Source organism: Struthio camelus, chromosome 4 (assembly GCF_040807025.1).
Source record: "Struthio camelus isolate bStrCam1 chromosome 4, bStrCam1.hap1, whole genome shotgun sequence".
NCBI lineage: Eukaryota > Metazoa > Chordata > Aves > Struthioniformes > Struthionidae > Struthio > Struthio camelus.
The window spans coordinates 67,693,707-67,706,467 of NC_090945.1; the positions used below are offsets into that span (position 1 = coordinate 67,693,707).

Sequence of the window (12,761 nt, forward strand, 5' to 3'; positions counted from 1 at the left end):
TTTTTTTGTTCACGGTAAAGGCGCTGTAGGGTCTTGTTAGTTACATGTTGCTGAGTAGGAACATTGAAATGTAGGAGAAATGAAATAAAAAGCTGCATAAATGTCATTTAGGAATTTTAAATGTAATTTTCTTTCCTTGTTCTGCAAACAATTATTCACAGCTCATAGATCTAGTACACTTAGACTGAACACTTCATTGAAAATCTCATCTCTTCAGAAAACCTATATCCATTCTGATAAGGTTCAGTTCACTAATTTTAGCTTTTTTTTTTTTTTATTATGCCTTGTTTTTAAGACTGAGAATTCATGGAGCAATAAAGCGAAGAGCATTTGTCAACAGCAAAAGCCACAAAGACGTCCCTGCTCTGAACTTCTCAAATATCTGACTACAAATGATGACCCTCCTCAGACCAAACCAGCAGAGAACAGGAACAGCAGCAAAGAGAAATGCACCTCCAAAAGGAAGCCCCATCTGCAGTCTCAGACAAATCATCTGCAAGGTAGGTGTGGGATCACAGAACGTAACTTTGGTACCAGCATTAATGGAGGGAAGCAGAAATACAGTGGCTGTGAATACCCTCAATACCTCTTCTGTTCTTTGGATTAGTATTGTAAATCCAGTAGCTCTTCTGCATAGAGAGAATTTAAAAACACGATAATGAAGTTAAAATTAGTTAGGTAGATTTAGCTTTGAAACAATTTTAATCCTGCTGCTCCCTACCCCCAACCTCAGAAAAGGAATCTGGAAGTTTAATGAATGCTGCGTGTTAATATAAATCAAGCTAGCTGGAGATATTTATTCGCAGAGTACTGTACCACTAAGAAATCATTATACCCCTAAACAAGCTGGGCAGACCGGTTCATTAGCGAGCTTCTTTCTTTTTACCAGCGTAAAACTGAAGGCATTGTTAACCTGCCACATACTCCTTAAGAGACAATAAATAGTGCTCTCACTGCTACAGAATAAGCAGTAAATGTGTCATTCCTGTTAGAGCTGGAATGCCAGTTTGTAATTTTATTTTGTAAATAGTCGAAAGTTTAGCTACCATCCTGATCTTTCTCTCTCTCTTTCTCTCTCTCTCTCTCTCTTTTTAGATTCTTTATGGCCAAAACTAAACACCTGTGTTGACTTTTAGTATCCTCCAATGCATAAAGAACGGGGCTGTATTACAAGTAGCTTCTATGGCAGAGATGCACAAACTTAAAGACCCTTTCCTGCTCTCTCCCCCCCCCCACCCCCCGCCTGCTCTCCCAAGATAAAGAAAAGCTGTAAAAGCTTATGAGCCCCAAGGGAGCTTACTTAAAGTTACTGTTACTTTAAAATACATCTATGTATATACTGGCTTGACTTGTAGAAGGCCACATACCTCTCTCAGTCACATTAGTGCAGATCCTGGATGACTCCACTAAAGTCAATGGAAATTATCCCCTGCAACAGAGATCATAATATGACCCAAAATGTGTTCTGATATTTTCAAGGCAACAGTTCTAAAATGTGTACATTTTTATATCTCTTCTGCTTCCCCTCTCCTCCCACCCTGGCCTTTTGAGCCCTGGATAAATCTAATTTTCCATTCTTGATTAGTAAGGTTAGGCAAACTTAATAAAAATGAATCTTCCCTCCCCACCATTAAATACCCTTCTCACAGCTGCACGCTCTGACCTCCTAAGTATAATTTTCCCCATTATGGTTTTAAATTCTCTGAACAATGTTTCTTGTAAGAAAGAAATCCAACTGCCCCTAGAGCTTCTTTGATGCCAACTGCCACTCCTTCTGGATGGTTTCGGCAGACTGCTTCCGAGTAAAATCCAGACTGGATTGTGCAGATGAAACCTGGGTCTCTTACTGCAACTGTCCTGAAACTAGGCATAGACTTACCAGAAGTTACAGGGAGTTGTAAGCCCTTTATTAGCGCTATGGGGTGCCATAAGGTATATCTTGTATAACATGGTATACTGATTAAATAAATTAAATAAAAAAAAAGAAATAAATTAAAGATATACTGATTAAAAAGTCTCCCTAATCAGACCAGAGTGGCATTTCCCCCAGCTGAAGTAACTGTGCAGATTCAGTGCAAAGAAGAAAGGCAAGCTGGGTTGTAAGAACCAAGGCGGAGGGAGAGGTTAGGAAAGTCCCAAAGGGGCATATAGCTAACTTTCCAGTGTTTAATAGATGACTGCCACTTTAGTGGTAGTGCAGGTGAAATTACAGTTTTTTTCACTTCCTTTTTTTCAAATCTCTTCTCAAGTTCCTACAGTTCAATTTTCAGGCTTCTGAAATGTTATTTTTCCTCAAATTTGTCTCATACACCAATGTATGACTTCAATATCAATGGAGTACACAGAGAATATATGTCTTTCAGGCTGAACAGTCAATTCATGCAGAAATAACCTTGCAAATATAACTGGTAGTCACAAACCTGTAGTCATTTGTTCATACATTTAATCAAAACTACAAAAAAAGCTTTTTCTGTTTTAAAAAATAATCAGGATCTGATATTTTCTTTCAAAGTTATGGGAAAGCTCACAAGGAATAAGTCAAATGATATTTTCCTTTAGGGTTACTGTTGCAAACATATTGCAAACCCACGGGAACGTCCACGAACCCATTCATGCCAAAGATCATCTGTGGTTTTGCATTGAAATTTGCCCATGAGGAAACTTAGTTCTTTTGAACCTGAATGTTTTCAATTTACAGGGACAAGCAACTCCATGTGAACCCTTTTAATATTAACACATGCGCGTGCGCACACACACACACACACACACACAAGACCTTGAAACTCTAATAAACATGTACCAGGGAAAATGATATTGTCTTCCTAAATATTTACAGTATCAATAACTGCGTATGTGAGGATGAATCCTTTGCAGAAATTCTGTTTGGTCAAGTCCTCGCTTAGCAATAAGAAAATGCCTAATGGGTGTTTTGGTATATGAACTTCTTAGTGGGAGGACTCACTGATATCTGCCTAAAATCAATGCAAAGGAGTATCAGGTAAAACCTTGGTTCCTTGTCCATCTCTGTCAGATTTGTGCTGTGCCTCAGCACTTCAGATTTTATATATATACTCTGATCTGCTTCTCTAATGAAAGGTAGACTGAGACTTTTCAGAGGCTTAAACAGCTCATACACCTTCAACTTGCTTTGAAAGCCAAAATTGAGTAAGAGTATGTAGATTTTATTCTCTAAAACACAGTGGAAGGCTTCGCATAAAACCTTTGTTCCTGAGCTTTACTGCAGGTTGGGGGGGAGGCGCTGGGTTTTTGGTTTGTTGGTTTTAAGCCAGTTTTATCTCTAGGTAGCTACTAGCAACTGTGGCAAACATTAATATCCCTAGATGTATATGTAGTAAACACACAGATGTGTCAACTTGCATTCGATCTTAGTGTAAAAGCCTTCTTAATACAAACCAGTGCCAGTGCTGGATCAGACAAACAACCCGTTTAGATGAATTTCTTCTCTGACAGTGACTTCTGAGGAAGGTGAACCTGAGGTGAACACCTGAGCTTCCACTTCTAACTTTCATATGGGGAGGAGGAGAAACAATATGCAGCCCTTGAGAATTGAGTTAATTTTTTAAAAATGGAATATTACTTCAGGAATGCTCTAGAGCTTATAAAAGTAATCAATTTGCATATAAAATCCTTTAATGTCGATGGGAGTTCCATGCCTGGAATGAATACGAAATATGCAGTAGTGACACTCTGGACAAAAGATCTGCAGTGCAGGAATGTTCAAGGGGAACATTTTGTCTTAAGTAATTAATTTGCAGAAGAGATCCCCTGCTGTTGTTCTTGGTACAGTGCTCTCTGCATTTAAACATCAATGTAACTTCTGAAAACTACAATTTGCAAGTAATAATATCTTTAATTTTGAAACAGTTTATTAGCAATTTAAGGAATCTTAGTTGTTTTAAAATATCCAAGTTCTTGGTTTGTTTTGGGAAAATACAAGTTTGCGTGAATAAAAGGTACAGAGTTGTATTTTTATAGCTAAACTGTGTTTTTTTTGTATGTCAGCATTGTAGGGCTGAGAGCTTCAACCTCATTTTTAACCATCTGTGACTATGTCCATGGCTTGTCATAGTTTGCAGGGTAATTTGCAGAAATTTGGACTATAGCTGATTGGACTCTGGCCTCACAGAAGCAACCTATTCTCAGTGCTATATATAAAAGTGTATATTGTAGAAGTAAAATTAACTGAATATTCATAACGTTCTGTTACTTTGTAGTTATTCTGCTGCTCTTGTTTCCAAATAAAATGTGAACTGTAGTCCAAATTAAATCTAAGAGAAATAACATTTTCACAGCATATCCCGTAAATTTCTTCATTGATTTTTAACATGTAGCACTCTACTTTTGAAAGGTTCTTGGCATTTGGGCTTTGTACCATATTTTGGAGGTACAGTAATTGATGTTAAATTGTTGCTGAAATTTAGGGGCCATTTAGTTCGAATAATGAGGAATCAAGATGAGTCTCCATATTTATTTATTTATTTATTTATTTAAGATAAGCTGAGATGCCTGTAGAACTATTGGACCTCACCCCTAACTAACTAACATAGGATTCTAGCACCGAAATAAAAATAAATCTTTTTAGTATACTTTACAGAATATTTAAATATTTCAGAATTGCTTTCTTTTTTTCCCTTTAGCCAAACCAACAAGTTTATCACTCCCGTTGACACCCGAGTCACCAAAGTAAGTACTAAAAAGTGAAAACATTTATAAAAGGGAGGGGGCTTTAATACATTTTGGCTACAGCAACTCCATTTCAGCTTGTTTTTATAAATGTGCCCTGTCTTCCAGTGATCCCAAGGGTTCCCCATTTGAGAACAAGACTATTGAACAAACCTTAAGTGTGGAACTCTCTGGAACTGCAGGTGAGAAACGTGGAGCACTGGCTCTTCCTTTCAGCATGGCTTGCTTGCGTGCTTGTTTTGTTTAATGCAACATGTGTACTGAGATGTTACGGCGCTCTCCAGCAGGTTAATTTCAGTGCAGTTTGGCACTGACTTTTTATCCAATTACCTGAGAGGGAATGTGGTTGAAAATATGACTCCAAACCAACACAAGGGAGCGTAATTTCTGAAAAAATATGAATGAAGCCATTTATCCGTTATACCTGCCCATTCCGCCATAGATTTGTGTACTGCTGAGCACTATCTTTCAAATGCATACCCCCATAGAACAGTGTAATAGATGTTACAGATGGAAAAGTTATGTCATCCAGTCTGTCTCCCGGCCAGTGTAGGGCTGTACGTGCCTGCACATTTCAGTGTTTTGTCAACTCTAGATCGAAACATCACAACTAACAGCTTTCTTCTCTGCCATTGAAACATTATTCCATAGCTTAAAGGTATTTTTTTTAATTGATATTCATTTTATATTCTCAAATTCTCTTTATTTTTTCCCATTAGCCCGCTTTATTCAACCTCCGATCTATCTTCCTCCTTTCAGCTCTCTGGTGCTTATACCTTTCAAAGATTTTTATCATGTGCTGCTTTAGGTAATGTTCCACCACGTTATACTCATTTAATTCATCTGCTCTTTCCATAAAAGTCATTTCCTTCAGACCTCGGGTCTGCTTATTGCTTTCTTCTGAACTGCTTTGCTGTTGTTTTCTTGAAGTGTCCCGAACTGAACACCAGCCTGTGTATTCAGTTCAACCCGAGCTATTGATAAGACAGTTTTCTTTCTCAGTTGCATAATATTAAAAAATAAAAGGTGTACCAGAAGTATGTTTCTCTCAGCAGCATACCTAGGGGAGGTGTGATTTATAAATTATATATTCTATAGCATTTTGGGGAACATTGCAAGCTAGGTCTTCAGGGACTATAAAGCAGCTTGGTTACCTCAATGGCAGCTTTACACAAGAGTAGGTCCAAGCTGTAGGTTTGTATATGCACTTTGGGCTGTTGCTATCCCCTGCCAACAACCGTCATTTCACTTTCTTGGAAGCTTCTTCATTTCAGCATGGAAACATATACACTTCCGTCCTACCTGTCCTGAAAATCTGTAGTCTTAATCTTTCCCCTCATAACAAGAGGAAGTATCCTTCCAGTGCACTTTACTTTTGCAAAACTGATACAAACATGGCAAAATTTGTTATATGCAGCAGGAAAATCCCATTCAGTGCCCACAGGTCCGAAGCGCAGAAAAGTCTCTTCTATCATTACTGGAAGCGCACCTGCACAAGCATGCCTGTTTATAAGCACACCAGTAGGTCAGTGCTTAATGCTACAGCTGAAAGGGGCAGATTAGGTGGCTGCAGCAGAATAGTACAAGAAACAGTTGAAATCACTGAAGGAAGTAACTTTTTCTCCCAGCCAGAAAAATAGCAGCCTGCTCTTCACATCAGCTGAGTGGACAGAAACTGGGAGTCGATCAGACTGCTCCGTAGCACTGTAGTATTGCTCAGAAAGTGCAGCTGGCGTGGTTTTCCACTGTATTAGCTGAGCGCAGAGGAAGAACCAAAACAACTTTGTAGTTTTTTAAGGCAATATAAGCAATAGAACTGGCAAATTAAATATGCATCAGAAGCTGAGAAGTAGTACAACTAGATGAATATGTGAACAGGAACACTGTACTATGAAAATATGATATTTTTCCCTCTGGAAGTAAATCCAGTCTAGCTAGTTAGCTGATGCTCATCAAAGCAAACAAGAGTTGGTGGAGCGTGTGCAGCCAGGGAGCTGGGGCAGTGTTCACAGGCAGTGCAGGCGGTGATGGCTGTCCGATTCCATGCTGGACTTGCTCTGCTCTTCAGAGTGCCTAGTGAGGAGGTTTCAGGAGATGGCATGTCCTTGTTTAGTAGCTGTATTAATATCTGCCTTTATAGACACAGAGCTTTTATTTTTATGTACGTACATATAAATCTGTATGAAAAGTGGATGGCTGTGCATGTCTTATGTTCGAGCTCGTTTATTTGTATTGCTGTAGCATCTTGTGTCACAAGTCTGCTTGTGCTGGAAACAAACAAGTACCTGACAGAACCAAGCTCTAGTACTGAAGGGCTTACAGTGTACGTGGGTAAATCATGGCAGAATGGCGACCCGCTTCAGTAATAAAAAAAAATTTAAAAAAAAGAACACAAGAAAAAAACAGTGGCAGTAGTGATTAATAATACCTTGGAGTTCTTTAGTGAGACCCTGGCAACTCCAAATTATATCCAGATAACCGCATTGCTCATTGTCCTTATATAGGGCAGCTTGCACTGTACAAGCACTATTTATTATAATTTAAATAGGAGTTGCCTTGATCTCACTGCCAAATTGAAAAGACCATTAGCAGTGCTGCTCGCACTATCGAAGCAAAAAGTATTTTAATATAAATAGCAGCTCCCTTGATCTCTCTGCTGAAAACAACGTTGGTTCCCTCACTGATGAATTAACTATAGAGTAGAAAAATAAATAAATAAAAGCATTTTCTACACAAGCCATCCGTCTTCGTCACGCATATGTTTTGGATTCACGTACCTAAAGTCAAACGGAAACCGTTCTCTTGCTACTGCTATATCTTGCTTTAGAACTGATTTGCTATTACTCATGAATGTAACTTTATCCTCTCTGAAACTGTAAAAATAAACTATAAAAATATTTATTTGCTAAATTACAAGGAATAAAATCTTTAGAACTGTTTTCAAGGGAAAGCACATGTAAGAATATAAGAATTTCTCAAATATACTTTAAGTGGCCTATGGTAGAAGAATGAATCCATTGCTATCCAAAATCACAACTCCTGCAGCTCCTGCACAAATGCTGCTGTTCTGAGGAACATGGGCCAGAAAATCATGTTATGGAGTCCTAATTGATGCTAATATAGTGGTTGAAATTTCTGCCTAATAAGAGTCTTGTTCTGCCTAAGAGATGACGGCTCATGAAAGGGCCTTCTCTCTTCCCTTCCACAACTGTCTGCATTGCAAACACTGTGCAAAGAGGCCATGGGCAGGAACCCTATAAAGTCTTCCAGGACATGGGACGTTTCTGCATTACTGGAAAATGGGACATTTCTACATTACATTCTTTTCTCTGTCACCTGTCAGGCCGAGGAGGTAGCTGCAGAGGTGGAGACTAGGAGGATGTCTCCCCCTTGGGAGGTGACTGTGTCTCTCTCTCGATGACAGAGAGCTCTAAAATGATTATGCTACACTTTCTGCTGAACTTTTAAATGGCCAAAAGTTGAAATACATGGCTCCTAAATGTTTGAAATTCAGCTTCCTCTGTTTTCTCAGCATCTTTTAAAACCTTCACTTGTAAATACTTAAAGCCATCATGTAAGTGCATGGATTAAGTGAAGTTGCATGTTTACGGCTCTACTACCATACAAGTAACAAACCAAAAACTGGAAGAATGATTCCACCCTCCTGTTGGGGGCTCAGTGAAAAATATTTTATTTGCTCACAGATTCCTGTAATTTACTTGAACAAAAGCCCCTCGCCAGTCTTTCTTGTGTGCAAAATTTGATCTCTCCAAAAAGATGACAAAAAAATGTATATGAATGCAATCAGCTTGAATAGTGATTTGGAATTCGTGAGCATCCTTGAGGATTCTTAAACCCTACTATTTGCCCACCTCTAGATCTGAGTTACCTCTTAGTTGTCAGAACAAATACTTAAATTCTATCATGTAAGAACTTGTTTGACCTCAGAATGATTTCTGATAAAATGAGATGTGAGATACAGAGAGTTGTCCAGAGGGAATAAAATCTAGTAAATTATTAGATATTTTCAGGGGTCTGTATTTATTCTCTGCAGCACTGACAACATGATTAAACTGACTACTCAACAAATATGTAGTTTTTTTTATTATATGATGGCTATTTGATTTTATTATATACTCCTGGCTTCTGCAGTCCTGTGGCACACAAAAATGCTTCTTAATCTTTTTTTTAACTGAATTGGGCTCTTATCTTGCATTCAGTTTTTTAAGTGGCCTTAAATAATGTTTCTCTGATGATCCATTTTCAAACTTAAAAGGTATAAAAGAATTCACTTTCAATGCCTCCCAAAAAGCCAGTGCACTTGTAGAAAGGTTCCACAGCTGTGTTCCCCAAAAGATGCTAATTCTCAGCCTCTCCATAGCACAACAAACCTCATCAAACATTTAAATGCTAACAGTAACAGTATGTTTTTTAGAAAGATTGGTGTCTATATGAAACAGCATTGCAAATGAGTCCTAAAAAGTCAAGATGTCACATTTTCTGTAAATGCACTCCCCTAATTTCTGCTATCAACCTAACTGAGCCAAATGAGTTACCAAGGGTTTTTTTTAGTGCAGTTTTGGAATGTATCAAAACTGCTTCCACTCCCCCCCGAGACTTTCTTGAAAGGAAGTCACTGGATCAAGGTGGCAGAGTCGGCATACAAGCAAACACCTTTTGTTGCACAGATGCGGGAAGGAGAGTGCTGATTTGGCAGCAGTGTTTGCAAATTGATATATGCTATTTTAAAACCCAAGATCACTGAGTGAGTTCACAGCATACAGACAGAGCAAGGCAAAGTGCAAACGTACCATTTACCGAAGCCATTCAATTAAAGAAAAGTCCCTACAAAGAAAATGGTTTTATAGCATGTCATGAAAAAATACTTGTCTTTTACTTTAAAAAGAAAAAAGACTGTTTAAGGGGGATGATTGTAGAGTATGTACCACTTCTAACAGATTTGCTGTGCAGAAGTACATAAGTGTGAGTGATGTAGAGGTACTTGTTTATTATAGAGCACATTTCAATGCAGTAATCATAAATATTGCTAAGGTTGTGCTCTGTTGAAATATGACCTACATACTCTTGATTGTTTGTGTTACGTGATTTGTCTGACACCCATTACATTCTGGGTAATGGCAGCCATTTGTTGCTGTGCACAGCAGGCTCTTTTGACAAAAGAAAATAGGCAGCAATAAAAAAGCTATAGTCTGAATTACATTCTGCACAGTGCTGCACTGCTGAGAGTTTGTGCAAGTGTGTTAACAATGCTCTGAACTGCCTCTTGTCAGCCTTCAGCCTGTAATGGCCATCTGTCCTTACATAAATCTGTCAAAACCTGCTAAGTTCAAGAGAGAGCACAGAATATACCTTGCACTGTCAACGCTAAAACGTACACATTCGCGGAGAAATCAGCGTGTATGAAATGATCCAAAGGTTGTAGAAGATTTCAGCACTATTGATTTAGGATCGTGGTGTGAAGTCAAGATTACAGCAATTAGTGTAGCAAAAGTGACGCTGATGAGCAAGCGTGCAGCCAACTCTCTTTCTCAAAGTTTACATATCGGAGGCAGCTCACGGGACACGCTGAAGGTGGACTCCATAGCAGTGACATAGGCAAGATCTGATTCAAAATTGTACTCCTTTCCTCAGCCTCCTGCTGAGGGTTTGTTCAAAAGTTAAATGAACGTTTTCCAACTTTTAGCTATTTATACTTGTTTCTGCACTTCCTGCTTCTGCTTAAAACCAGGAAAAAAAGCTAAAATGCCACGAGGTTGCCTTTTCTTAGGATGTCCCCAGCACAGTTTTGCTGGCAAAAGATGTGCCAGTACATTGGCTCAGTCTGTACTTTTGGGCGGGGGGGGGGGGTGTTAGCTCCTCCATCCCCAAGATTGTTGGACTCCTTGTGGGGCTTCTGGAAATGGTGGTGCTCTGTGTGTAGCTTGCTTTCTCCCAGGGCTAGTTTTAAAGAAGTGGGAATGGACACATGATTTTATTTTGAACGTTGGATTATACATGGGGTTTCTTTGCCTAAAATTCTCAAGTATGCAGGTATTTCAGACGTTCATTGTGGAGTAGTTGCATTTTATAAGGATGCAATAAGGAGAGGCTGGAATGAATATGCTCCCAGTTTGTTCTTTCTTTAAAAATACATACAAGAATTGAGTAACTAACCCCAGGGCTCCTCATGGGCTATATATTTTCATGAATAAAAATGCTATTCTAAATTTTTAATTTAGAAAGTTATCCTTGCTTGCTTAAATTTTTGTTGAATCTGAACCTGAATTTTTAACCCAGAAATGATTACTGCAGAATATTGAAGGGGCTTGTTCTTTGCATTTTAACAAAAGCTTATTTGCTAGTCCAAAGTATTTGTTATTCAGGAGGTGGTGAAGGTGTGAAATCTATACTGCTGGCTCAAGTGAATTTTTGGGAAGTAAGAGAAAATTGAGGACACAAAGGAAATAGTCTTAACAGTGACGACTTTGCAAAAAACTATTTAATTTTTATATTCACATGTGGGCAGCTAGAATTTTAGGGTTCAGTATTTGCCTTGGTTTCCCTGACTTTGGCAGCATTAGACAAAGTCTTTATGTAGTCATGGGTAGCTCATAACCATTTTTTTTCCAAATGTTCAGACAAAATCAAATTTCTCTCTCACATCAAGTATTCATGTCTTGGTACTCCTATCTCCTTTTTTCTGGAACAAATTCATTGCAGCTAATGCAATGGGACTCCCAGTCTCCATTTATGTTCCTTAGGGAGCACTATGCATTGATGGACGCTTTTCCTTCTTTACAGCAAAACACTATAAAACACGTTCCATTTGCATTGATCTGCTGAGCTGCACGGTATGGTTAAACTACAGAATAAAACTCTGGAGCCATATTTGAAATACACACTTCCTGAAAGTATGTCTGCATTCTCTTTTCATTCTCACTAGGGAGGTCGTGGAAAGCTCATTGCTTGGGCTAGAAAAGGAAACCTGGTCTAGCATTGGTCTCTGGAATGCTTAAGGATGGACTAGATAAACTAGAACACCCTTCTCTCTGTTCCTAATTCAGGAAAATACTTAAGTATTTGTTTATTTCTAAGCCCATATACCACTAAATCACGTCAGAGTCAATGAGACAGAAGTAGATTTTTAAAACTAAACATGCTAAATGCTTTCCTGAAGAGCAGTTATTTCCTGAATGCTGGCCCCAGCTTGCTGTTACTCTGAGCTATTGTTCTGGTTTATTCTTTTATAAAGTCCTAATGACAGCCTTTATGAATTCTATAGATAACTTCAGGAGTTATTTTCTTCCCTTAGACAAAAACTTGGAAGATACTGCTTTGGTTCCCCGGTTTTACCAGAATCGACTGTAGTCCTTCCTGCAATTTCACCTTACCATAGTGGTGTAACCTAATACAGTGTTATGTGAAAAAATCCTGGTAGTTACTGGTATCTGTAGTCTTTAGTTATCTATCTATCTGTTTCATTTCTATCATCAAGTAAATTTCAGTCTCCCTAATTCATGACTTTCACTAATATTTCATTCTAAACATAATGGTTCATTACAGTTGCAGTAGTCCTATTGTTCACCTGGCTTTCAGTTGCAGAACCCTATTTCAGGCAAAATGTATTGGTTATGCTTACAATAATGTATTATACTTACATTAGCATTGGTTTACTAAGTTAATGAACTGTGGAGGCAAAGAGTCATTGCAGTCAAGTTGTACAGTTGCGGTACTTCTTTGCATTTAAGTTCTCTGTACTACCGAGGTTTCTTTGGAAACCTCATTTATTTTTCTCAGATTTACTTTTATTCTGGGTTTTGTCCACTAATTTCTTTAGGTTTGTGACAATCCAGTCTTTTGGCTTTCGATTTTTATATAAAAATCTTTGTGATTTTTATCAAAAAAGCCTTTTGATCTTTATCTTTTGATAAGGATCAGAGGAAGAGAGAGGTGGATGTCATGAAGGAAGGGGAGGGGCAGAAATAACGTTGAAGATTAATGGCAATGTATTAGTATTGGTGCCATTGTTATCCCAACTTTGGCATCTCAAACCCTAA

At 38.3% G+C, this 12,761-nt stretch overlaps 1 protein-coding gene across 3 annotated transcripts in view; it reads left to right on the forward strand.

Annotated features, from left to right (window-relative positions):
* Positions 1-12,761, forward strand: part of PPARGC1A (PPARG coactivator 1 alpha) — a 384,060-nt gene that overhangs the window by 353,612 nt on the left and 17,687 nt on the right. For all 3 annotated transcript variants that reach the window (XM_068943274.1, XM_068943275.1, XM_009673314.2), the window contains exons 5-7: positions 296-500; positions 4,659-4,704; positions 4,813-4,886. In XM_068943274.1, coding sequence (XP_068799375.1) covers positions 296-500; positions 4,659-4,704; positions 4,813-4,886 — 325 coding nt within the window. The remainder of the gene's footprint in view (positions 1-295; positions 501-4,658; positions 4,705-4,812; positions 4,887-12,761) is intronic.